At 57.2% G+C, this 26,419-nt stretch overlaps 1 protein-coding gene across 14 annotated transcripts in view; it reads left to right on the top strand.

Annotated features, from left to right (window-relative positions):
• Window positions 1-26,419, top strand: part of SRCIN1 (SRC kinase signaling inhibitor 1) — a 75,872-nt gene that overhangs the window by 33,626 nt on the left and 15,827 nt on the right. For 5 of the 14 annotated variants that reach the window (XM_057300357.2, XM_057300356.2, XM_034941989.3 and 2 more), the window contains 17 exons: window positions 4,134-4,157; window positions 7,967-8,162; window positions 8,759-8,957; window positions 9,362-9,455; window positions 9,954-10,819; window positions 11,806-11,949; window positions 12,185-12,228; window positions 12,510-12,697; window positions 13,880-14,055; window positions 19,438-19,568; window positions 19,699-19,846; window positions 20,161-20,407; window positions 20,904-21,138; window positions 23,083-23,237; window positions 23,584-23,736; window positions 24,412-24,534; window positions 25,762-25,833. In XM_057300357.2, the coding sequence (XP_057156340.1) occupies window positions 4,134-4,157; window positions 7,967-8,162; window positions 8,759-8,957; window positions 9,362-9,455; window positions 9,954-10,819; window positions 11,806-11,949; window positions 12,185-12,228; window positions 12,510-12,697; window positions 13,880-14,055; window positions 19,438-19,568; window positions 19,699-19,846; window positions 20,161-20,407; window positions 20,904-21,138; window positions 23,083-23,237; window positions 23,584-23,736; window positions 24,412-24,534; window positions 25,762-25,833 (3,195 nt within the window). Of the gene's footprint in view, window positions 1-76; window positions 2,663-4,133; window positions 4,158-7,966; window positions 8,163-8,758; window positions 8,958-9,361; window positions 9,456-9,953; window positions 10,820-11,805; window positions 11,950-12,184; window positions 12,229-12,509; window positions 12,698-13,879; window positions 14,056-19,437; window positions 19,569-19,698; window positions 19,847-20,160; window positions 20,408-20,903; window positions 21,139-23,082; window positions 23,238-23,583; window positions 23,737-24,411; window positions 24,535-25,761; window positions 25,834-26,419 lie in introns of those variants that run through there. The other 9 variants (XM_057300358.2, XM_055102077.2, XM_055102076.2 and 6 more) reach the window with 7 other exon arrangements.

Here is a 26,419-nt window from a genome sequence, read left to right on the forward strand (position 1 = left end):
CCCACCCACACACACACTCTGCATTGGGAAGGAGATGAGGGTGTCATCCACACATCTGGAAGAGAGGGTCATGCATGTACATCGCGGTGGGGGCAGGCGCCCGAGGAGGGGCGAGTGGCTTAGCCCCAGCCCGGGGGACGAGTGTTTACGCTGACTCGTGTTCAAGGGAGTTGAGAGGTGGGTGTGTGCACCGGTGCAGCACAGCCAGGGGATTAAGAAGCCGGTGTGGACCCGTGGGTTGCCCTCCCTCCTTGGAAGGTGCGTGGTCGGGGCTTGAGGTCAGGGAGGGGTCATTTGCTCACTGAACCTGCTGGGGATGCCTGCCCAGGGGAGGAAAGAGACCTCAGCTGGCTGGGCCAAGCCTCCCCAGGGGCCCTAGCCCCTCCCCTCCCAGGGCATGAGGGCTGAGGGGGGGAAAACCAGCAGCAGGGGAAGTAGGAACCCCTCTACCAGTGGCTAGGATGGAGGAGAGAGGAAGGGAGTTAACTCCTTAGCTCCCAGAGAGAAGAAGCTGTTTCCTCTTCTCACCAGGAGTTTGAGGACTCCCTGGCCTGGCTTCCTTGGGCCTTGAGAGACACTCGTTTCCCCCCGTTTCTCACAGCATGGTCCCTAGGGTCCTATGCTTCCATCTTACCTTCTTAGAACACCTCTCATTTTGCCCCAGCTCCTTTAAGAGTCTTCCCCACAAGTGGTTGCCCCTGCCGGGGTCTCCCCTACGCACCCCTTTCTTTATTTCCCCCTTTCACTGTCTTTTGGGAAGGTGAGACCCCCTCCCTGACTATGGGGGAGGGAGACAGCTTTGGCACTGGAAGATTTGGCTTGAGGTGGACAGCCAGACCTCTCCTGGCCCTTCCTGCCCTCTGCCCTCCTAACTGGGGGGTTTCTGGTGTTGGGAAATTCCCAGGGAAAAGGCCCAGAAGGCTGAGCAGTGCTGGGTGCCAGGAGATGGAGGGAGTGGTGCCAGACCAGAGTATTCAGAGATCCCACCCTCCACCCATGGCTCGGTCCTATTTTATTGACATTCATTCATTGTCACATACTTGCTGAGTGCCTGCTATCCACCAGGTACTGTACTGGGCACAGCAGGAGGAACAGACACCCTGGAAAGGGGTGAGGAGGTACAGGGTGCTGGAAGTTGGAAGGGGAGTGACTGGGAATGTCCCACCTTAAAGAACACTAGAGGAGCCCTTTGCTCTCAGTCACCCTAGTCTGTCCCATGGGTTAAAATCCTGGAAAGAGACAGAGAAGGGGATGGATGATATCCCCAGAGGCCTCCCCCACCACAGTTTCTCTTCGCCAGAGACACTGAGTGGCCAAGAGACTGTGTCTCGTTCCTGGTGGGGTCAACATGAAAGAGGATCATTCTTCCCACTTTCCAGAGGGAGGACAGAGGATGGAGGGGCAGGATTCACTCATGTGCTCTATAGATCAGAGCCTGAAGTTCCAGATTTTGATCTCAACATCTCTCATGCATCCAAGTGACCAGCACAAGCACAGCCCCTCTTCCATCTTTATCCTTTGAGGGGCTTGGCTGGCCTTTCCTATGGCACTGATGCCACCCAGTCCTCTCCCTTGGCTGCTGCTAGTGATACGTCCCTTCCAGGTGACTGCCCCATGGATGTGCACAGCCTTGGGACCCTGGGGCAGGCCCATGTGGAGGCCATAGCCAGTGTGGTTGTGGCCAGGCCCTGTCTTTATCTCCCTCTCAGGACCACGAGGTGGGCCTCAGTCATCCGAACAAGGTACCCTGAGTCTGATGTGTTGACACTGGTGGCAGGGTGGGGGACAGAACATCTTCTATCTCTTTTGCATCAGAGGTCACCTCCCTGACTTATGATATCTGGGACATGATAGGCATGGGACAGTGGCACCCTGACCTGGGGCTTTCTCTTTGTACGTAGGTGGCTCTGAGGCCGTGTGTGTGTGTGTTTCAATAGCCGGGGTGTGTGTCTCTCACTGTGAGTGGGCACCCGTCTCTCTGTTTCTGTGACTGTGGTGTTTTGAGGGTGAGTGTGAATGCCATCAGCACCTCTTGTCCTCTGTGACTGGCTGTGGTGCTTGTGAGTGTGTGTAAGCGAGGCAGGGGTCTGGCGGGAGCCAAACACGTTTGTGTATGAGTGGGGGCGGTCTCTGTGTGAATGTCTCTGTCTCTGAGTTTCTGTTTGTTTCCGGGGCTGTTTCTGACTGGGGAGCCCCTCTCTTAGTAGGGGTGTGTGTGTGTCGCTCTGGGTGTGTCTGTGGAGATGTCCTTATCAGAGGATGTGTCTGAGAGTCTGTGCTCGGCTGTGCGTGAGCCTGTGTGTTGCGGGGCGCTGTGGGTGGCCCATGTGTGCGCCGCCCGTGCCTGGTGTCATGGTAGTGGTGGGTAAGGGACTTGAGGCCTTCTCTGCAGAGTGGTCCATCACCGCTGGGTCTGCAGACGTGATTGTCCTCATAAACCTTCTGGTGCCCTCTGCCTGCCCCCACGTGTCCACTCCCTCTGCTACCCCTCCCCTTCCCCAGGCCACAGTCAGCTGCCGCTGGAGCCTGTTACTTGGTCCCTGGTCTCCCCTACCCTCAGTACCTGTGGGCATCCCCTAGCACCACTGGGGGTGGCCTCAGTCCATAGATGATTCCAAGCATTGGCTGGGACACAGACCTTGTTGTCCTCTTCTACTGCCTGGTATGTGACTGTTTTTTTTGGTTGTTGTTGTTTGTTTGTTTGTTTTCTAGAGTGAATGCTGGGGGAAGGATGGGGATGGTGGCTTAGGAGGGGGTGGTCTTGGCAAATGACCCTCTTGGTCCCAGCCCCAGCCCAGTGTCACCCCCACCCCAAAGGTCTGCCTTAGGTAAAGCCTCCAGCCGGAGTGCCCCTCGACTCAGCCCCTTCCAACTCCTCCCTGCCAGGAAAGCATTCAGGTGGCCCAGGACACCCTGGCATGGTGTTCTTCCCCCAGGGGCGCCTTCGATGTCCCTCTCCTCTGCCAGTGGCTCTAAGGCCTGGGGATCTTGTCTGCTCGTGCCAGGCACTCCCGGGCCAGGCCATCTGCTGCCTCTGTCTCCCTGCTGAGGCTGGCACCGGTCAGCAGGGTGCCTTGGCTTTGCCAAGAACCAACCCGGCCCCAGGGCAGCTCTTTCCTTGTACTAAGCCATCTGGAAGGGCCTTCTGGTCTCTAGGGAAGGAAGGGTGACCCTGGGTTACTGCAAATGAGGAGGACTCTCTGGCTTCCCATTCTAGGGATGCTAAGAGGGATACGAGGAGCCCTCCTCAATCAGCCAGCCAGCCACAGTCCCCAGTCTCCCCAACTCCCTTCACTGCCCCCAGCTCCCCAGCCATTGATTGCCCAGTGAGTGAGGTTCCTGGCACCTGGCCACTCTGCTCTGTAAACTAGATCCACCATGCTGCATAGGCCTCTCTCTCTTGGCCTTGGGCCCCAGCCCCCCTCCTCCGACCCCTGCCCCATCCATCCTGATCCACCCCATCCACCTCTGCCCCGGGGTCTAGTTCTGATCCCACTCTGCTCCGTTCAGACACTTTCTGCTTGTCCACCCAGTTAAGTCTAAATACTTTCTCTCAGCAGTTATGACCACTCATCATCTGGCCTCAGCCTCCCACTCCCCACCCTTTGCAGCCTAATCTGCTACTTTCCCAGCTGCGCCCCAGCCAATGTGGACTAGTGACTTGCCTCAACCCCCCTCCACTTGTCTGCCCCTGGGCACTTACCCTCTGCCCAGCAGGCCTCTCCTTCCAGTCTCCAGCTGCTCGTTTTTCCAGACCCAACTCAAATGCCACCTCTTCCAAGCACTGTTCCCTGGCCTGCCATTTCTCTGACCCCACAGCTCAGCTTTGTCGCTGCCTCTCTTGTGACTGCCTCATGGGTTCGCTCTATCACCATCCTCTGTGCCTTTTCCCACCAGTAACTCTGCGAGGAGTCGCTGTAGCGCCTGCTCAGGGCCATCCTGGGTACACCATGGTGTTCCAGGTCTCAGTAGAGAATGGATGTACCAGGCATGACTTCATTCCTGCTCCTGGGAGGGTGGAGGGCCCTTGTCCTAGGGCTGAGTGCTGAGTTCCAAGGGTCTCTAACCTGCCCCTGCCCGTCTTTTCCCCTCCTGGGCCCCCTCATAACCATCTCTTCTCTTATTTCCATCAGCAGCCAAACTACTGGAGTTTCAAGGTCAGTGTGTGATGCCTCTGCTCCCATGACAACTGCATGTGCTCTCCCTCCCCTGCCCCTGCCTCTCCCTTGCACAGGCTTTGCACCGGGGTGCGCATCTGCACGGACACCTTCTGGTATGGGCGGTGGGCCTTGGGGCTGCAGGCTGTGGCTGCTGCTTTGGGAGAGTCTGGGTTCGCCTGTCAGGGGCTTGTGGATGGAGTAGGAGTTTGGGCCACCCCTGCTGGGGATCTGGGCTAGAGATGCTCAGTCCCCAGGCATCCCCAGCCCCTGAGGGGCATTTTGAAATGACATACATTTTCCCCAGCCTGGAGAGACTGCTGCCTCTGAGTTAGGGACTTAGACCCTTGTTGTGGGCCCTCTTCTTTGAATTCATATCTCACCTCCCAGGGAGGCCCTGTGACTGTGATGGGTCCCCCTTCCTTTTCTTACTGTCCACCATGGGGGCTGGTCCGTGCTAGGCAGGAGACTCATGGTCCTACACCCTCAAGCCTGTTGTCTAAGTGGAGGGCTAAGCTGAGGGATAGGTGCCTTCTTGCCTCCTCCTGAGCTCTGGCCTTTCCAGAGCTAAGACAGCTGTCTGCCCCTCCCAGGGTATCCTGTTGACCCCTGGGAGAGCACCCTCAGGCACCTGCTTGCCTCCTGGAGTCTCTGGCCTCCCAAGTCCCAGGGATCATGACAGGGGGTGGGAGGCATCCCACCCAGACTCCCCAGGTGTCTTATTTGCATGCATTCTTCCTAGCACTGCAAGAAGTCCTTGAATCAGAGAATCATGGAGTCAAAGTCACAGTGTCAAGCATAGCCTCTTTGGAGGAGGCAGTTGAGGGTAGTGGTTAAGCGCATGGACCCAAGAGCCAGGCTGCGTAGTGGTGAATGCCATACAGTCTGCTGCTAACTAGCTTGGTGACCTGGGGCAAGTCACATATCCTCTTAGCCTTGGTTTCTCCTCTGTAGAGTAGAACGACAATGTCTGCATCATAGAATTGTTGTAAAGATAGGGAAAAAAGGCCGGATGGCTGGCTCACGCCTGTAATCCCAGCACTTTCGGAGGCCGAGGCATATGGAATGCTTGAGCCCAGGAGTTCGAAACCAGCCTGGGCAATGTAGTGAGAACTTGTTGGCTAAGGAGGGAGGCTGAGGTGGGAGGATCACTTGAGTATGGGAGATTGAGGCTGCAGTGAGCTATGTTTGCGCCTGTGCGCTCCAGCCTGGGTGACAGAGGGAGGCCCTATCTCAGAAAAAAAAGAAGAGAGAAAGAAGGAAAGAAGGAAGGAAGGAAGGAAGGAAACAAAACAAAACAAAACACGAGGGGATGCATGTTCCAGGCAGTGCCTGGCTCCTGGTGAGCCTTACATGGTAGCTGACCTCATTAGCTACTAAATCATAGACTCTGCCTTGATTCTCAAACCTAGAAATCAGAATTGCCTTAGGAACTTGTCAAAAATCTCGAACCCCAGGCTCCAATCCCCAGAGATTCTGGTTCAGTGAATATGGGGTCCTGAAAAGGTATTTTTAAAAGCTCCCAAGTGATTCTTCCCTAGTCTATGGACAACCTCTGGGAATCTCAGATCCATGAGCTGCTCCCTGGAACACTCTGGTGATAGGCGCTCTCTACCTCCCATGGTGGTCCCTCTCCTGTCTTGGGAGAGCTCTGCTTGAATCACTGTTTTTGTTCTTCTGCCATCTCCCTTATGGTGGGGAAGTCCTGGATGTTTCACTTTCCTCTGCCCTATTGTCTCAGCCCAAGCATGGAGAGAAGTGCCAGCAGGTTTTCCCTCCTCTCGAGAGGGTTTTCTGTACAGGCTGTGAGAATGGAAAGGTGCCCACTGGGCTAGGAAGTGGTGGAGCAGGGAACGTGGGCATCTCTTCTCCCAGGGTTTCTGCCTTCTTGGCAGGCAGCAACCCCCAGGATCCCTGCCCTGCCTCCCTTCATTTGGACCCCTGTTCTGCCTCCTTACTGGCATCTCACTGGTGTCCCCCCGGCACCATGGCCACCCCCTACTCTTCATCGTTGCTGGCTGCCTCATGCTGCCTGAATTCTGTAGCCCTCATCCACACTAGCCTGGCAACCACTGACCTTTTAGTTGCCAGGCAACCCCATGACCACCAGACCAGACCTGGTTCCCCACACTGCCACAGAGCTCCCCGCCCTTCAGCTGGGATGAAGGTGAGACAGAGGGGTGTGGGCTGGCACTGGTGGTCAGCCTAGAGCTGAGCCATAGCCTCTCGGTCACGAACACAAGCGGCCCCTCCCTACTGCCCCTGGCCCATTTCTATGCTGCCTTCCTCCTGCCAAGACCCACACCCACCCAGTGGTCAAGGCATTGTGCTTGAGAGGGGAAGCTCCCTGATGTCCCCACGTCTGATCTATTATGGTCCCCAAACCCTCAAGGCCACCTTGGGGACAGCTGGGCATACTGCCCATCAGAAGAAGATGCTCTCCCTTTAAGAGTGCTAATCCAATTGGAACATTAAATTGAGTTAATATGAAGATGGAGATTAATTAGGGGTAAATCAGGAATTGGGGAGAGAGGGAGCTGAAGAGGAGAATAAATGATTCCTTTTTAGAGATATTTTATTGTTGTCTTTTTTTAAATTATAAAAGGAATCTATTCACACCGTTTTGTAGAGAAATCTATAAAGTGAAAAAAGAAAACTGTCAACCCTGAGATAACCAGTGTTAATGGTTTTGAGTGATTTGTTGTTAAAAATAGACAATTTGTTTTACAAAAAAATATAATTGGGCAACATGATTATTTCTTGACAGTATATGTATATGTAATACATATATGTATATAATGCACATAACATGGAATGATGTAGATCAGATTCATTATCTCACTCCTTGTACCAGCTTCTGTACAACAACCAGATTTCTTGCCCAGGGACTAAGGCAGAATGTCAGGGGCTGTGGCCCTGAGTGACATCCCCAGGTTTCAGCCAAAAGTAGGCTCTTAAAGTACGGTTGAAATCATCCTGACTCCCCCTCCCCCACGGAGAGAGCCATCAAGCTGTCCTGTGACATCCTTCCCCACCCCCAGCCAGATATCAGCCTCAGCTACAGCTTCAGAGAAGTGGCTGCCATCACTCAGAGGCTCCTTGGGGAGGCTGGCTGGCTGTGTGGCAGCATGTGCCTTGCAAGGAGGGGCTGAGGCCTGGCACATGTGTGTCACATCAGACTTAACATGTGTGTTGTGGGCACTGGGCAGGTCGTCTCAAATCCGGGTCCAGCTGGCTTTGAGGAGTTCGGGATAGTTTTCTCAGTCACCCTAAATCAGGCACATTCCCTGTGTCCAGCTCTGTCAGGGTCCGCATCCCCTCAAAGCTGGGATCCTGGGGTCCCAGCTCTCTTTGCTTTCTCCCTGGGCCCTGCTTCCCGCCCCCACCCCCACCCCCACCCTCTGAACTCCATGAAGAATAAATTCTCCGCTCACAAACCTGCCACTTAATTAATGTCTGGAACTAATGCCCCAATTTGCTCAACGATTCTGCTGCTCACCTCGTTGACAAATTTGTGTTGTTCTTCGGAAGCCTGAAATAGCAGCCGTGCCCATGGCTCCCACTCACATGGCCTCTTGTCTGGCTTCCCAGGGTGCCTGGATCCTTTGCCCATTCCTTACCTGCCGGGTGTCCCAGGGAGGCCAAGGCCAGCAGAGACTGGGGAACTCTCTTGTGGCCGTGCCAGGAGTCTGTAATCTGTGTGGGTGTCGCTGGCTGGCAGGACCTTCCCAGGCCTGGATATGGGCAGTGACAAGCAAAGGGGGGGGGTGCTCATCCTTGGTTCCTCTCACCCTGCCCGGCCCCTGCAGACCCGCAGCTCACGCCACACTCAGGGAGCCCAGCCCGGGCTGGCAGACCAGGCGGCAAAGCTGTCCTACGCCTCCGCCGAGTCGCTGGAGACCATGTCGGAGGCCGAGCTGCCCCTGGGCTTCAGCAGGATGAACCGCTTCCGACAGAGCCTGCCTCTCTCCCGCTCGGCCAGCCAGACCAAGCTGCGCTCCCCAGGTACTGCCCGCCCAGTCCACCCTCCCTCCCGACACAGGCTCCTCCCTCTGCTCTTCACTCCCTGGAGCCCCCTCCTCCCCTACAGCACGCCAGCTCGCCTCAAGCTCTGCTCTCTTTTCCACAGCCCCTTCTCCCCAAGCAACCCCAGCTCTCTCCATCTCTCTCTCGCCCTCAGCATCCCCACCCGACCCCTTTCCCTCCAAGCCTCCTCTCTCCCTCCTGCTTCCTTTTCTGTCCCTTTCTTTCATCCCTCCCTTCTCTCCCATCTCCCTTCTCTAACTCTCTCCAACCTCTCTCTCCCTCAGCTCACTTCCCCTCAGTTTCCGCCCCACCTGCTCTGCCCCCACTTCCATTTCCTTGTCCAAGTTCCTTCAACTGCCTGGAGTCCAGTGGGTGCCTTGAGAGGCTGGAGAGCCGGCCTGGCGCCCCCGCCGGCAGCATGAGAGGTTCCTGGGTGCATCTGCACTCGGGGGCGGCGTCTAGCCTCAGACCCTGCCGCTGCGGGGCTGGCGCAGCTCCGAAAAGCTCCCCGCGCTCTCCTGGAGGGCGGCGTGGAGACGGCAGCAGTGACAGCGAGGGCGGCGTCTCCTTCGCAGGGGTGCTGTTCCTGCAGTTCGGGGAGGAGACTCGGCGCGTGCACATCACGCACGAGGTCAGCAGCCTGGACACGCTGCACGCACTCATCGCGCACATGTTCCCGCAGAAGCTCACCATGGGCATGCTTAAGTCGCCCAATACCGCCATCCTCATCAAAGACGAGGCTCGCAACGTCTTCTACGAGCTGGAGGACGTCCGGTGGGCGTGGACCGGGGGGGATTTGGGTGGGCTTCCCCACGCTCCTCCTCTGCAGGGTGCTGGACCCCGCCAGCCTTTCCCCAGCTCCTTCCTGACCCGACCTCAGCCTTTCCCCTCCCCTCCCAGAGCCCTACCGCCCCGCCCCCTTCCTCGGCCATCTCAGCGCCCCCCCCCTCTAAATCGTCCACCCCTGCTGGTTCCCTTTGCTTTGAGCTAACCTGAAAATGGCGCCGGAGGCCAGGAAGAGGCCGGGGTGGAGGCTGCTGGGCGTGTGTGCAGGCAGCCTGAGATGGGGCTCCCGGTGCCTCTGGCCACCCCTCTTCTCTAGGCCTGGAGTAGCCATCCCTTCTCATTGTGCACAGCTGGGGGATGGGTGGTGACCCCCGTCCCCCCGCCTCTCCCAGGGACATCCAGGACCGCAGTATTATCAAGATCTACAGAAAGGAGCCCCTCTACGCTGCCTTTCCTGGCTCACATCTCACCAACGGGGACCTCCGGGTATGGCTGGGCATGCCCAGGGCATTGGGGAGGCTGGGCACATGGGGTCCAGGGGAGCAGGGTCTGGGCAGTTGTCATCTGGAACCAGGGCCAGCTTTGGAGAAGACAGCATAGGGGCTGAGGGGTTAGGGAAGAGCCCCTGTCCCACCTGCCACTTTCCCCTCCATTCCGGGCCTGTCCACTCGGGATTTTGCTAACTTGCCTCCAGATATTCTAAGCCCTCTCTCAGGAGCCGGAGCCACCCCTTCCCCTTCTACTTCCCGCCCCTCACGGTAGCTGAGCTGAGGGTTACCCCTCTGGTGCCTCTTCATCGGCCACCTTTTCCTCCATGCTAGGAACCCTGATGGGAAAGGGACCCTAGACGCAGCAGGATGGAGGGAGGGCAGAGAGCAGAAGGGACTTCCTAAGCGTCAGGGAGGAGATGCTGGCTCCTCAAGCAAGGGACAGGGGTGTCCTTGGTGACCAGCCCCGTGGGGTTCCGGGCTGTCTTCTGCGCAGAGAGAGATGGTGTACGCATCGCGGGAGTCCTCGCCCACGCGGCGCCTCAACAACCTGTCACCAGCGCCGCACCTGGCATCCGGCTCGCCGCCGCCGGGGCTGCCGTCGGGGCTGCCGTCCGGGCTGCAGTCCGGTTCGCCGTCGCGTTCGCGCCTATCGTACGCCGGGGGGCGCCCGCCTTCGTACGCCGGCAGCCCGGTGCACCACGCGGCCGAGAGGCTGGGAGGCGCCCCGGCCGCCCAGGGCGTCAGCCCCAGCCCCAGCGCCATCCTGGAGCGGCGCGACGTGAAGCCGGACGAGGACCTGGCGAGCAAGGCGGGCGGCATGGTGCTGGTGAAAGGCGAGGGTCTCTATGCTGACCCCTACGGGCTGCTGCACGAGGGCCGTCTGAGCCTGGCCGCGGCCGCCGGCGACCCGTTCGCCTACCCGGGCGCCGGCGGCCTCTACAAGCGCGGCTCGGTGCGCTCGCTCAGCACCTACTCGGCCGCCGCGCTGCAGTCCGATCTGGAGGACTCCCTGTACAAGGCGGCGGGCGGCGGCGGCCCGCTGTACGGCGACGGCTACGGCTTCCGCCTGCCGCCTTCGTCACCGCAGAAGCTGGCCGACGTGGCAGCACCCCCCGGAGGTCCCCCGCCACCGCACAGCCCCTACTCGGGGCCGCCCAGCCGCGGCTCGCCAGTGCGCCAGTCCTTCCGCAAGGACTCGGGCTCCTCGTCCGTCTTTGCCGAGAGTCCTGGAGGGAAGACCCGCAGCGCGGGGAGCGCCTCGACGGCCGGAGCTCCCCCTTCGGAGCTCTTCCCTGGGCCTGGGGAACGCTCGCTGGTTGGGTTCGGGCCGCCAGTGCCAGCCAAGGACACGGAGACCAGGTGAGGGACGTTAACCAGGCCTCAGGGACTGGGGGTGGGGGGTGCGCTGCGGAGAGGGTTCACAGCAGAGTCCGTGGCAGGTGTGTGTCCTGGACTGAGATCCTGGAGTCCTTTGGAGACCTTGAGTAGTCTTGAAGGGTCGCCAGAGAGCATCTTGGATGTGGCAGAGAGGGCATTGGAGAGACCAGCTTGCCATTTTCCTCCCATCCGCAAGACTGGAGGGGGTGGTTGAGAGGTCCCCAGACGAGGACTCTGGAGACTTGGGTTTGCATCCATTTTCTAAGCCTCGGTTTCCCCAACTGTAAAATTGAGGGGCTGAACCACTTTTAGTGGCTTTCCAGCTTAAGAGTTTGCAGCAGTGAGAGCTGTCCAGCACTGGGACAGCTGAAGTCCACTGGGGAGGAGGGTGCTGTTGAGAAATGGTGACGAGGAAAGGAGCACATTCGGGTACCTAGCCTCCAGGCTGAGGAGCCCCTGCCTATCGCTTGGTCCCCTCCTAAGGGTGCAGGGCTGGAGGAGGTAACCAGGGCAGTAGGTAATCTGCACCCTCAGGCAGCGCTGCTGAGCAGTGAAGAGAAGCCATTGGCCTTCACACAGCTCTTACGTGGCCTGTGTGGCAGGCGCTGCACAGGGTACTGTCAATGCCAAGCTGAGCAAACCCAGTTCCTGTCCTGGTCTAGTGGGGAGACACTCAGCATACCTCCACTTCCCTTGGGTGGCATGGAAGGAGGGGTTCCTCGGGGCCCCTGGGGTCTGTGGAATGGTTTGGGGGAGGGGTCAGGAGAAAGGCAGAGCAGGCAGGGGAAAGCATTGCCAGGCATGGAGAGATCAGCGTGCAGCCTTTAGGGGGGGAATGAAAGGTGAGATGGGAGGCTGTGGGCTTGATCCTTAGGCATTGGGGCCCTTTGCGTTGTCTGTGTTTTGGCAGCCAGGTATGGGACGGTGTTTCTTCTGGTTACCAATCTTAGGAATGGGGGGCTGGGCAGGAGAGACCCTATGCTCAGAGGCGAGGTTGCCCAGACCCCCTTCCTCCCCAGGGAGCGCATGGAGGCCATGGAGAAGCAGATTGCCAGCCTCACAGGCCTGGTGCAGAGCGCCTTACTGCGAGGCTCTGAGCCTGAGACCCCCAGGTGAGGCCCCTCTCCCAACACCACTGCCAGGGCCTAGGGGTGGAGCAGGAGTAAGGGGAAATGGGCATCGGCTCTGCCAGTGTCTCACTGGGTGACCCTGGGTGAATCCCTTCCCTTCTCTGGGACTCCATCCTGAGATCGGAGAGCTGGAGGAGATGACATCCAAGGTTCCACCCAGCTCTGAAGGTCTGGGGCTGGCCTGGACCCCCTGATGGCTTTTTTCCCTGTGCCACAGCGAGAAGATTGAAGGCTCCAATGGAGCAGCCACCCCCTCAGCACGTGAGTGAACCTCCCCCTCCCCCATCCTTGTTCTCTCCGAGCCTGTTTTCTAATCTATAAAGTGGGGATTAAGCAATAGCTACATCACTGGCCTTAGCCCAAGAGGTCTTTTTCCTGGCACTTTGGTCCCCACCGTTAGGGCTGACCACTTGGGGCAGGTAGAGCCACGGGCTTCTCTGGCTACTGTGTGGGGTCGGAGAGTAGGGAGGACTTTGTCCCAGCCCAGTCCTTCCCAGGCTCACAGTTTGTTCACTTTCTCCCATCCTCATGGTCCTCTGCAGCCTGTGGGTCAGGCGGCCGGAGCAGCGGGGCCACCCCGGTGTCCGGCCCGCCCCCGCCCTCGGCCAGCAGCACCCCCGCAGGGCAGCCTACCGCCGTTAGCCGGCTGCAGATGCAGCTTCACCTGCGAGGCCTGCAGAACAGCGCCAGTGACTTGCGCGGCCAGCTCCAGCAGTTGCGCAAGCTCCAGGTACCGCCCCGTCCTGGGCCCCGCCCCACCAACGCCCACCTACTGGTAGAAGTCCCTTGCCGCAAGTCCCGCCCCATCCCCTACTACCTCATCCTTTTCCCAGAGCTTCCACGCCCGAGTCCTTCGCCGCTCACTGGTCTCTCTCCGAACCCTTTCTCCCCTTCCCCTTTCTTGAGCTTCCGCCCCCTCGCTGAACCTCCACTTCCTCACCAAGGCCTTATCCCTCGCCCGTGACCCCCTCATTGAGCCCTCCTTCTCCTTCCCTGAGTCCCCATCGCCCTCCTGGAGCCCCAGTCACCCACTGAGCCCCTCCGTCGTCAGTATCCCTCGGGGCAGTTCCAGTTCCTTCCTGCCCTGCATCCCTTTCCCTGAGTCAGCGAGAGCCCTTCCCCCAAGTCCTCTCAGCTCCTCCCTCCTGAGCCCCAACAGTCTCCCCGGCCCTGCTTGGCAGATGGTCCCACCTGTCAGGAGCTTGGCATCGCCGAGTCCGCTCCTCAAGTAGGCCCAGGGCCCGTCAGGTGAGGATAATTAGCAGAGACAGGCTGGGGAGGGGGCAGAGAATTGCCATCTGGGCAACGGGTAAGATCTTGCCCACCCCCGCCATTCAGGCTTGGAACAGGGTTGGATCGATCATCAACTTAGTCTTCCTGTCCCAGCCATAGAAGCTCTATCAAATGCCAGCGCTTGAGTCCTTCATTCCAGTCCCGTCCCCATTCCGGGATGATGGAAGCCATAGCCATGCGGTCGCACTGTCGGCAGGGACCTACATAGGGCTACACCCTGTCCCGCAAATATTCCCAACCCCTTCTCCTGCCTCATATTCCCCAGAACTTAACCTTGCCCTCCTCCCCCTGCAATACCACCCCTGCTCGCGGCCACAGCCATGCAGCTGCCCCTTTGCATGGCCCATTTTAACGCTCCCCTCTCCACGATCCCCATCCGTTCTCCTCCTGCCTCTGTTCTTCCCCAGAACTTAGCCCTCTGCCCCTGCCCTTCGCCATCCCGCCCCTGCCCTTCGCCATCCCACCCCTTCGCTGCTGCCTGAGGCGGAGCCAAGCAGCCGCTTCTTCTGCAGAGCCCCGCCCTGGATTGGGCAGTCCTCTACCCGCCTTCTCCCGGCCCTTCCCCTGCCGCGCGGCTCCGCTCCCCCCACCCGGGTCCATCCGTCCGTGCGTCCCGCAGCTACAGAACCAGGAGTCGGTGCGCGCGCTGCTGAAGCGCACGGAGGCAGAGCTGAGCATGCGCGTGTCGGAGGCGGCGCGGCGGCAGGAGGACCCGCTGCAGCGGCAGCGCACCCTGGTGGAAGAGGAACGGCTGCGCTATCTCAACGACGAGGAGCTTATTACCCAGCAGCTCAAGTGAGGCTGGGCCCGCGGCGGAGGGAGGGGTGGGGGTGCGGCTGAAGTGACCCGCAACCTGGTTTCCCTGGGAGGCGCAGCTCCCTTCCCTCTGAGTCACAGGTGGCGTTGGTCTGTTCTGAAGCCTGATTTCGTTCTCCTCTGGCCTGATTTCACTGTGACCCACAAACCTTTGACCGGCTGGCATTATTCCTGATTTCTTTTTTCTGGCTTGATGCCTGCTTTTGCTATGGTCTTGCTTCATAATGATCCACACTCAGGCTTCCTGTGGCCTGCAGCTTCACTGTCATGTGGCCAGCTGCCTGATTTCCCTCTGCCCTCTGCCTACTTTCATTTTGGCCTGTGACCCGTGCAAAGTGACCCTTGGGTAGTGAGTTCAGGTGCAGCGTTCAGGTGCCGCCACTGCTCCAGCCTGGCGCTGACCAGCCATCATTGGAGATCCGATTCCCTGATCTCTGAGTCCAGATATAGCCAAGGAAAACCCACCTTCCTTCCTAGTGCAGCTGGAACAGGGCTGTAGTGTTTTCAGAAGGAAGGAGGAATCGCGAACACCCTGCCTCCGCAAGCTTAGGCATGGAGGGGTTAACAGAAGACAGTCTTCTGATCCAAATTTAGCAAATGGCTGTCTGGCCAACCATTCCATTGTCTGGCACCTTTGAAGGGAGACGCTGCCTTTCAGTGTCCATTCAGGGAGTGAGCACCCCCACCCTGCTTTCCCTCGCCAGTGATAAGGATCTGAGACAGAGGCCCTGCTCCTTCCTGTGGGTCCTCTCTTGGTGACACAGGGCACTAGGGGACCTGGAGTCCAGTGCCAGCACTGAGGGGCTGAGTGATCAGGGCAGTTCCTACCCCTCTCTGTGCCCCAGTGTCCTCATCTGTACCCAGCATTAAGTTTTTCACCTCTCTTTTCAAAAAGGGGTTGAGTTGTACTGGCCAGTGACTCCGGGAGCCAGGAGAGGCTGCTCCTTGGAGCCCAGCTTCCTCACTAAGTCATAAATGAGCCTCTTGCAACGGGCTCCTTGAGATGGGTTGCTGCTCCTCAGCCTGAGGCCCACATAGCCTAGTGGTACATGTGCATTTTAGCAAGGCCCAAGGCAACAATTCCCATGACACCATGTGGCTGAAATAGGGTAAGGGGCCACCCCATCACTCTGGGTGTGATAACTTAGTGAGGACTCCAGCCAGATCTCCAAGCAGACTGGCAGGTGTCATCTCTCCTCACCCAGGGAATTCCATTTCTCCAGATTTTTTATCCTTTCCTTGTCCCTTTTCATTCAGCCCAGAGGAGGGGGGTTGGAATTTTCAAAAGCAACTTTACCGAGACATTAAAGGAAAATTAAAGGAGATCTAAAAGCACAGAGCCAGAAGATACGAAAGGAGAGATTTATGCTACCGTCATTATAAGTGTTTGGTCCTTGGCTCCCTGAAGGCCTTGGTTCTCCAGGAACACAGACTCCCCACCCCCTGCCCCATTATCAAACCCATTACTCAGAGAGCTTGGGACCTGCATTACTGTTTCTGGCAGGATTCTCCATCCTCCTGAAAGGGGACTCCTGCTTCTTCTGGGTTGGGCAGATACTGGGCTCCAACCTGGCCATGAAGGCCCTCCCTGCCCAGCTCCCATAGCCTTCCCAGGCTTTAACCCTGCAGCCCCCCTGCCCCACACTCTGGCTGTAGCTCGTGGTTACTCCAGGAGCTTACGCTTACTCTTGCTCCAATTTGCTATACCACTTCCTCTTTCCTGGCAACTTGCTGGAAGTTAAAACTGGTTCTGTTTCATTCAACTTGACTCACTCACCTGCCCATCTAGCCCAGCACTTAAGGTCTGTCTGGGCACTGCCTTTAGGTGCAGCCTCTGCTGACTGAGACCTTTTAGGTCCTGGAATCCACCTTTGCCTAACCCAGGTCCAGCTTTGTAGGTATGCCACCTGTGCCGTGACGCGGAGCCCCATGCTTGGAAGGGCCCCATGCTTGGTGTAATGCTCTGCTGTTGCCATCTTGAAATTCTTAATAATTTTTAAACTAGAGGTAACATTTTCATTTTGCATTGGGCCCCATAAATTATTTAGCTGGTTCCATTTTGACTCTCCCCTCTTGACCCCTCCAGGACTAAACCTGGGCTTGGAAAGCCTAGCCACATTTTAATCCAGTGTCTAGACTAGCTGGCCTGGGACTCATTTGCAGAGCTTGCCCAGGTTAGAGGCCCCCCAACTTTGGCAGATTGGATGATCAGAACATCAAGTTGCCGATTGAGCTTAGGGAGGCCTAGTCTCTCCTGCCTAAGAATTGCAGTGTTGTCATCTCCTGAAGGCTTATTTGAGTCCTTTACATGAGAGTCTCTTCCCCCTCTGAGTGATGTTTGGGAGTGACCATTTTATAAAACTGGCACAGCCTGGACCAGTCAAGTGTCACACATATGAGCAGGGGAATTGTTCTTTCCCATGTGGTAGAGCGAGGGCTGGGCTAGGACAGTGTATGGATTGGGGGCAGCGTGGCTGATGTTGGTCTAGTGTGAAAATGAGATGCAGCAGAACCAATGGCTGATGTCAGATGTGAGTAGATCCCACTTTGCTGCAAAATAGCTGTATGACCTTGAACTAACTAGTTAATCTCTTTGAATATCTGAATATCTTTTTTTCCTTTTTTTTAAATGCCAGAGTCTTAGGATAGCTAATTAATTGGGGTAGCTTCCTATAACAAATAAGCTCCCAAATTGTTTAATAATTCAAAAGTAATAAACATATCTTTCTCATGGAACAGTATTGGGTGGGTTAGGCGGGTGGCTCTTCTCCATGCAGTCATTCAGGGACCCAGGCTGATGGAGGTTCTGCCATCTTCAACATGTGTTTTCCAAGATCGCCCAGAGAGTTTCCAACCAATGAAAAAGGAGAAAGGAGCATGGAGGACCTTACATGGGAGGTTTTTGTGAGCCAGGTCTGGAAGCAGCATGTATCCCTTCCACTCATCTTCCATTGGGTAGACTTCAGTTAAATGGCCACTTATCATTGCAAGGGAGGCTGGGATGTGTAGTCTAGGCTCTGAGCCACTGTTTGTCTATGTATAAGCTGGAGATAATAACTGTTCCCACCTCCAGGATTTGTTTTGAGGGTTAATTAAAGTAATGAAAGCCAAGGCCTGAGTGTGGCACCTGGCATACAGTAAGTGCGTAATACAGGATAGCTCTTTAACTGGTAGTGTTGCTGAGTCACAAGCTTTTGCCCTTGACTTCAACCCAGTCTGTCTTTTCACCTGCTAGTTGGATGAAGATGTGTAAGGCGTGCTGATAAGATTTGCTGATGACACAGAGCTTTAAGGGAGAGCAAATCTGTTGGATGGTAGAACTGAAATTCAAAAGTTGTTTGCCCCTGGATTCAGCTGAAATCCAACAATGGGATTTGACAGGAATATATATAAAGTCCCGCACGTGAGTCAGGGATGTCAGCAACTCAAGTACAGAACTGAGATGACTTACCTGGGCAGCAGTTCCTTCTCTCCCTTGTTCATTCATTCCACAATTATTTCCCAGACATCTACTCTGCACCAGGCACCATGCCAGGTGCTAGAAACCGGAGATGAATCTGGAAGACATGGTCTTTGCCTGCCTGGGGTTAGTAGTCCAGAAGGCTGCACAACCCAGCCAACAGGAGCTTCAGCGGTTTGGAGGGCAGGAAGCAGACCCAACAGCCGCAAGGGGAGGGGCTGGAGGACAGCTTCCCATTGAGACCTGTGGATCAGTGGGAGTTAGCATGTGTGTGTGCCTGTATGTGTATGGGTGAATGGAATATTCTAGGCAGAGAAAACAGCATTATAAAGAGCCAGAGAGGACAGCACATGTAGCACCTCAGAGCAGGTCTGAAGGGCTCTAAGCAGAAGCCAGATGAGACGAGGGTTACAGCAGCACGGAAAACAAGAGCAGTTCCCAGGCACTGAGCCCTTTGCCACGTGCTTTCCCATCTGCATTAGCTCATCCAATCCACCTGATGGCCCCCATGAAAGGGGAACTCTTTTTTTTTTTTTTTTTTTTTTTGAGACAGAGTCCCACTCTGTTCCCCAGGCTGGAGTGCAGTGGCATGATCTCGGCTCACTGCAACCTCCGCCTCCTGGGTTCAAGTGATTCTCCTGCCTCAGCCTCCCAAGTAGCTGGGATTACAGCCGCACGCCACCATGGCCAGCAAATTTTTGTATATTTAGTAAAGACAGGGTTTCGCCATATTGGCCAGTTGGTCTCGAACCCCTGACCTCAGGTGATCAGCCCACCTCGGCCTCCCAAAGTGCTGGGGTTATAGGCTTGAACCACCATGCCTAGCGGGGAGCTCTTACCATCCCTATTTTTTGGACGAGGAGGTTGAAGTCCAGAGATATTAGGTAACTTGCCCAAGATCTCTCCTCTGGCAAGGGCAGAGTGAGGATTGGAGCTTGGATCAGTCTGACTCTAGAACCAAGTTTTCAACTACCACCTTCCTGCCCTTCTTGGCTGCATTGAAAAGTCTGGATGTTAGGCCTCAGGATGATGGGATCCATTTAGCGTTCAATGGCACAAGTGATGACCTGATCTGATTTACAATTTAGAAGAATGTAGGGTCTCAAATGACACAAGTTCAGCATATAGTAGCTGAAAATCTAACTCAGCTTTGGCCCTCAGGAAAGAGGCTGTGTGGCTGGATCATGTGAGAGAAGGGCAATGGACATGGCAGTTTCCCCCAAGACAAGAGACCTCCCCAGGGGCACGTGCTCTGCCTCTGGTTCTTTGAAAGGCAACTAAGTTCTCTCTGCTTCCTTGGCAGAATAGAATCAGGGGATGCAAGTTACAATGAGAGATACTCGGGCAGATATTGCTGAGGGTCAGAGCTTCCAAGGGGGCAGATGGTGCAGGGCACCTCTTAGGGAGCGCTTCTGAAGTCTCCTCATCTCTGAGATTTGGCATTGCAGATTTTACTTGAGTATGTGGCCTGATGGCTGGCTTTTATGTTTGTTTGCTTTTGAGACAAGGTCTCCCTCTGTCACTCAGGCTAGAGTGCAGTGGCACAATCACGGCTCACTGCAGCCTCAACCTCCTGGGCTCAAGTGATTCCCCCTGCCTTAGCCTCCCGAGTAGCTGGGACTACAGGCACCTGCCACTACATCCAGCTAATTATTTTATTTTTTTGTAGCGATGAGGTCTCCCTATGTTGCCCAGGCTGGTCTTGAACTCCTGGGCTCAAGTGATCCGCCTGCCTCAGCCTCCCAAAGTACTGAGATTACGGGCGTGAGCCACGGTGCCCAGCCTCCTGCTTTTACTTTCGATCCAACTGGTGGCCTGATTTCTTTCCAGTTGCCCAATTTCAGGGGGCTGGGCTGGCATCTCAGGCCAAAAGGGCTGAAAGGGTCTCTCTGTGGCTGCAGTGACCTGGAGAAATCGGTGGAGAAGATCCAGAGGGACGTGTCCCACAACCACCGGCTGGTGCCCGGCCCTGAGCTGGAGGAGAAGGCACTGGTGCTGAAGCAGCTCGGGGAGACGCTGACAGAGCTCAAGGGTGGGTCTGGGGCCTGCGAATGCAGCACGTTGTTCAGGGTGGGGAAGTCTGCCATACTCCAGCCACCATCCTCTCCTCCCAGTCTGTGGTGCTCCCTCTGGCCCCAGCTCATGCCTTCCTGTCTCCTCAGCTCACTTCCCGGGCCTGCAGAGCAAGATGCGGGTGGTGCTGCGCGTGGAGGTGGAGGCGGTGAAGTTCCTGAAGGAGGAGCCCCAGCGCCTGGATGGGCTCCTCAAGCGCTGCCGCGGGGTCACGGACACGCTGGCCCAGATCCGAAGGTCATTCTGTCCCTGACCTCTGATTTCCCATGGGGTCACACACCGGGCCCAGACCCATAGGTCATACTGAACCCTTACCCCAACTCCCCCAAAGGTCACTGGCGTGCCGACTGGACTGGCACCTCAGCTCTGCCCTGTGACCCCTGCATGCTGTAGACCTGGCTTCCTCTTATACCAGGGGCAGTCACTCCTCCCCAGGCCCTCCCACAGCATCCCAGAGCCTGCCTTCCACCCCACCTCCCTCAGAGCAGCCTTCCTGCAGAAGGGTCACCACCTGCTGGCCTCACAGCTGCTCCCAACTCTCCCAACCCCAGGCAAGTGGATGAGGGTGTGTGGCCACCCCCCAACAATCTCCTGAGTCAGTCCCCCAAGAAGGTGGCGGCAGAGACTGACTTCAACAAGAGCGTGGACTTCGAAATGCCACCCCCCAGCCCCCCGCTGAACCTGCATGAGCTGAGCGGGCCAGCTGAAGGAGCCTCTCTTACCCCCAAGGGGGGCAACCCCACCAAAGGCCTGGACACTCCTGGCAAGAGAAGCGTGGACAAAGCTGTGTCTGTTGAGGTGCTGGGGCCAGGGATTGTGGGTGGGGCCATGAGCCAGGTTCACACATTCTTACGACCATCCTTCCTAGAGTGGGGAGTGCCTATCCTGTGGGTCTTTTTCCGTGGGGGAGGAGGGCCAGTGCCCTAATGGAAGCCTAAGAAGCATAATGAGGGTGACATTAGCCCTCCTAGACAGAAAGCGTATTATAAAGCTACAATAATCAAAGCAGTATGATGTTTGCCCAAGAATAGACTATGTAGTCAGTGAAACAATAGAATGCCCAGAAATAGATCTAAGTTTATCACGAATGTAGTATATAATGAGGGTGGCATTCCTACCCATGGGGATGCCATGTGATACCCACGAGAAGTCAAAGGGTCTTCCTGGAGGTGGGATCAAATATGAGGCTTCGTTTTCTATTCCTTGCCTACGTGGCTTGGGGGAGGAGGCTGAGGCCCCAGAGGTCCTGGAGCAGGAGAGCTACCTCAATCCTGACTCCTGGCTCCCTGTTAAGGCTGCAGAGCGAGACTGGGAGGAGAAGCGGGCAGCCCTGACCCAGTACAGTGCCAAGGACATCAACCGGCTGCTGGAAGAGACACAGGCAGAGCTGCTCAAGGCCATCCCTGACCTGGACTGTGCCAGCAAGGCCCATCCAGGCCCGGCCCCCACTCCAGATCACAAGCCCCCCAAGGCCCCCCACGGCCAGAAGGCAGCCCCCCGAACGGAGCCCAGTGGGAGGAGGGGCTCAGGTATGGGGAGTAGTAGGGCTGGTAAGGAGCCCAGCGTGGGGGAGTGCCCTCCTCAGGAGCCCAGGCTGATGGGGGAGGCACTGGGGTCTCAAGATCATTGTGGTTGGGCTGCCACACAAGGGAGGCCCTGGGACATCAGCTGCCACTAAAGGGAGACTGGGACCCAGAAGGACAGGGCAAGCTGGACTCCATCCCGGCATTTCCCACTGTCCTGGGAAGGGAGCCACTGAGAGGACCAGGCAGGGAGCAAGTCCAGGCAGAGTCATCCGCCTCCACGACTTGGCTGGGCGCATGCCCCAAACCAGGCTGTGTTGAGGGCGGGTTGAGCGCTGATACTGCTGATACTGACACAGTTCCCATGGTCCCCAGCCTGAGTCATGGTCCCGGGAGTGGCAGAAATCCAGACCAGAAGTGGCAGTCATCATTCCTTCATTTTATTCATTCCTGCAATGCATATTTGTTAAGTACCTACTGTGTGCTAGGTGCTGGAGATACGGAAATAAGACAGGGCTTGCTTTAAAAGAGCTCAAAATTTAGTGGGGGGAATAACACTGACATTTGTGTTTATCAAGCACTTACTCTGTGATAAGAACTGTTCCATTGCTTTTAATGTAGTCATCCTTATAATTTTATTGTTATTATTTATTTATTTATTGTTTTTGAGACGGGGTCTGTCTCTGTCGCCCAGGCTGGAGTGCAGTGGCGCTATCTTGGCTCACTACAAGCTCCGCCTCCTGGGTTCTCGCCATTCTCCTGCCTCAGCCTCCCGAGTAGCTGGGACTACAGGCGCCTGCACCACGCCCGGCTAATTTTTTTGTATTTTTAGTAGAGATGGGGTCTCACCGCGTTAGCCAGGATGGTCTCGATCTCCTGACCTCGTGATCCGCCCACCTTGGCCTCCCAAAGTGCTGGGATTACAGACTTGAGCCACCACGCCCGGCCTCATCCTTATAATTGTATAACAAGCTCAGGAGGCAGATATGGTAGTTATTCCCATTTTACAGAGAAGGACATAGGCTCAAAATGATTAAGAAATCTGTGCCGGACCATGCCTAGTATGTAAACCAGAAATAGAATGCAAGTGCTAAATGTAATAGCAGAGGTGAATGCCGGTACTGTGCAGTCCTGGCGGAGGCCCTAGGAGGGCAGGAAGGCTTCCCTAAAGATGTGACTTTTCACTGAAGTCTTGCAAATGAGTGGGCACTTCCCTAGCCAGTGAGAGCGGGTACTCCAGGGTGAGGGAACAGCATGTGCAAACCCCTGGAGGTGTGTGTGTGGCATGGCCTGAACAGGGTCCAACCTGGGGAGCAGCAAGCAGAGCTGAGGCTGAAAGCTTGGCAGGTGCAGAGGTGCTGGCCTAAGGAGCTTGGACATGGTTTGGGGTGATGGGGAGCCACTGCAAGATCAAAGGCAGGGGAATGGTTAGAGTGACCTCTCTGCAGGTTACCCCGGAAGCAGGGCTGGAGGACAAATTGGGGGAGAGGAGAGCCCAGTGGGAGGGGCCAGGATCCCTGGAGGAGAGATGGAGAGCTGAGCCGAGGCAAGGGTGAGGGGCAGTGGGAAGGAGGTGGTTAGAGCAGCGCCTCTCTAACTTGAATGTGTGTCCGTCACCCCAGGATCTGTTCAACCAGATCCTGGTTTAGCAGCCCAGAGGTGGGGCCTGAGCTGCAGTTCTGACAAGCTTCCAGGCGCTGCCAGTGCTGCTGGTCCACAGACAACACTTGGAGTAGCAAGAGTGCTGTCAGGAGAGGGATAGGGCTTGGGGCTTGTGTGCAGGAGAGGTAAGAGAAGGAGGGGCCCTGTGTTCTTGCCCCCAGGCTTTCCTCTCACCTCCTCCTGGTCCTCCCTGGAGGAAGAAGCAAGGTTTATCCCCTTCAAGTTAGATGTAGTGCACTGACTCCAAGGTTGCAGGCCTGCTGACCCCCAGCCCCTTGGTGCCTGCAGATGAGTTGACAGTGCCCCGATACCGCACAGAGAAGCCCTCCAAGTCGCCCCCACCGCCCCCTCCCCGCCGGAGCTTCCCCTCCTCCCATGGCCTGACCACCACACGTACCGGAGAGGTGGTGGTCACCAGCAAGAAGGACTCGGCCTTCATCAAGGTACCACTCCCACCTCAGACAGAGGGCCAGGGGACTGAGTTAGGATGAAGCCTCAGATGACTTCTGGAGGCCCTCTGGGGTGGGAAAGAGACCCCTTTCTCAGAGAACATGGAAGGAAAGAGGGAGTGGCCGGTGGCGACTTTGTCCTGCTAGTTTGGGATTCTAGGTATGTGTATTTGCCTTAATTCCATGCCAGGCCCCTGTCTGTTGAGGGACACCCTGGCAGGGGTGTAGCAGCAGAAGTAGCAGACGAGAAGCTGGGGTGCATGGGCGATGGGGCCTGGGAGGTGAGCTGGTGCTGAAGTGGGGCAGAGCCTGGCCTTGACAGGAGTCCCGGGCCTTGCAGAAGGCTGAGTCCGAGGAGCTGGAGGTGCAGAAGCCCCAGGTGAAGCTGCGCCGGGCTGTGTCTGAGGTGGCCCGCCCGGCCTCCACACCACCCATCATGGCCTCGGCCATCAAGGACGAGGATGACGAGGATCGCATCATCGCAGAGCTAGAGGTAGGTCAGGGCACACCTGGCCCCCAAGGTCTCAGCCAGGCCCCCTTCCCTCCCAGGCTGCCCCCCAGGCCAGGTGACAGGATGAGGCAGAAGATGGGCTCTCGGGCTCCCTGCGGAGCGCTGGCTGTTCAGACCCCAGCCTTTTGCCTCCATTTCTTCTCCACTGTGAAATGAGGGATGGGGGTCTAAAGTCTTCTCTCCTTGCAGGTTTGAGTTTTTTAACTGTAGTCTCTGAGTCCCCCCAAGTATCCCCAGACCTCCTGCACTCTGAAAGTCCCGTATCCGAAGATTCTGAGATCACCGAGTTTGGAGATCCCCATCCCCCAGTGTTCCGAGATCAGCTCATGCTTGAGACCCCCATACTTGAGTATTCTGAGGACGGAGCTCTGAGACTCTCATACCCCATGGCTCGACTCTCCCAGCAGTGTCAGTCACCACACTCAAGCGTTCTCAGCCACCCCCAGCCCCAGTGCGGGAGACCTGGACTACCAGGGCTCTGAGGTGACCAGATGAGGGCAGAGAGGGCTGGCGGCTATGGCAAGGGACCAAGGGGTGAGGCTGGGGGCCGATGCCATCCCAGGCCACCCTCCCCAAGGGTGCCGGGGCCACAGGCCAGCACCCCCATCCTCCCTAGTGCCCCCTCCTCCAAACCTGCCCCCACCTTCTGCTCCCCAGGTGTTTGAGAGAAGCTCAGTGTCTTCCCTCCCCCCCACGCCCCGCCGCCAGCTGATCCCCACCTTGCTGTCCCCCCAGGACCTGGGGCCCCCCGGGGGCTCAGCCCCAGGCCCTACACGGAAGGTAACGGGGCTGCTCCCACTTCTCACAGCTCTCTCTCTGCCTGTGCCCCCACAGCTTCCTCTCCTCACCTCCCACGCTAACCCGCTAAAACGCCAGTCACCATCCCAAGTCCCACCATGGCCACAGCCACTGCCACAGCATTACATGTGGACTCACCCCTCCCCCACTCCAAGGACAGGCGCATAACCCTTCCTCCCCGCTGCTTGCTGGGGGGCTCCCTGAGACTCCAGCAGCCTGGGTGTCTGGTGGCCCCTTGTGTCTGCATTTTCTCACGGGCTTGCTGATGGAGGCCTGAGTATTTTGTTCTGGTTCGCAGTTTGAGCTTAGGTCTGGCCCGAAGGCTGAGTGTGGCCAAGATTGGAGTTTGGATCTTGCTCACAAGATGACTTTGGATCCAGCTCAAAATCTGACCTTGTCCTGAGCCCTTGCCTAGCCCCCACCTCCATCTTCGCTGCTCTGCTGCCTGTGCCGGGGAGGGGCTCTGTTTTTCCCCTAGAATCTATGCCTTGCGCTGGGGGCCAGGACACCACAGGGGTAGGCTCATCTACAGCCTTACTAGCCCGAGGGCCTACGATGCTCTCTTGGACAGAGAGCCTGGAATGGAAGAAAGCTATGCCATTCCTTGGCTGCTGGTTCTTTTGGCATTGGGAAATTCTTCCTTCTCTCTGTCAGTCCTTGCTGCTGTCCTGCTGCACTTATTTCCTCTTTATTCTTTCCTGGGAATTTGGGGGTGAACCTGCTGTCTGCACCCTACCCCTGGGGACTGTGCTTGGGGAGGAGGGGAGGGGGAAGGTCTGGGAATCTCTCTCTCTCTGCCAGGTCAGGTTGAGGCAGGGGGGCCTCTGCTCTGGAGAAGGAGAGCCTCCCGTGTGCACACACTCCCTATCTGGGGCTCCCTGGCCCACAGTGGGCTCTGTGCTGGTGGCCACCTGATTTCTGGCCTGGCTGGAGGCCTGTTGGCGCTTTGGTTTCCTGGCGGGGGAGGAGCAGAGGGGCATCAGATAGTGGACAGTGCCTTCTGCTGGGCAGAGGATGGGCACAGAGCAGTGCGAGGAACCTCTAGGATGATGAGCTGTATGGAAGGGGCGCCTCCTGGGCTGGCCATGCCCTTGGCACTTTGGCCCCTCCCATCCAAGCCCTGCCCCTTTCCGGCTCTGGGAGCCCATCCTGAGGGGCCCAGTGGACAAGGCCTTTTGCCCCTGGCCGACCCTCTGCATCCTGCGGCAGCATCGGGCAATGGAGCCGGGCGAGCGTGAGGTTGCCCTCTCTGCCTTCCCAGTCAGCACCCCCCACTTCCAGGTAAGCAGGTGGCAAGGCTGGGTGGGTTCCTTTGGGAGGGGGTGGTTGGGGGTCCCTGCTGCCCCCTCCCATCTCCCCACGGCTCCCTTTAGTGGAAGGAGCACTGGCCTTGGAGTCAGACTACCTGGGTTCAAATCCAGGCTCTGCCACTAGCTGTGGGTGGGTGGCCTTGGGTGAAGTGTGTTACCTCCCTCGCCCTGGTGAGAGCAGCAGTCACTTCCCGGGTTAAGGTAGGCACTGAAGGTGAGGAAGGGTGTGACGGCACCTGGCACAAGCCTGGTGCTCAGAGTTAGACCAGGATTCACTCACATCGGGGAGTGGTACTTGGGGCTTCCCTCTGTGCCCTCACCGAGGCCAGGGCCAGGGATGCTGGCACCGGAGCAGGTGCCCAAGGGAGCTTTGCCCAAGTGTGTGTGCCACAGAGGATTTGTCAGGGGGCAAGCCCCACCCCTTCTAGCTGTGAAGCTCTTGGGGAGAGCACACAAAGTTGGGGTAGACCAGAAGTCTCTGGTTTGAGATGCCAGAGGCTGACATGTTGTCTCTGCCCACATGGGGCCAAAGGTCTCGGCCATTCCATTCATTTCAA

The sequence above is a fragment of the Pan paniscus genome, chromosome 19 (assembly GCF_029289425.2).
Source record: "Pan paniscus chromosome 19, NHGRI_mPanPan1-v2.0_pri, whole genome shotgun sequence".
NCBI lineage: Eukaryota > Metazoa > Chordata > Mammalia > Primates > Hominidae > Pan > Pan paniscus.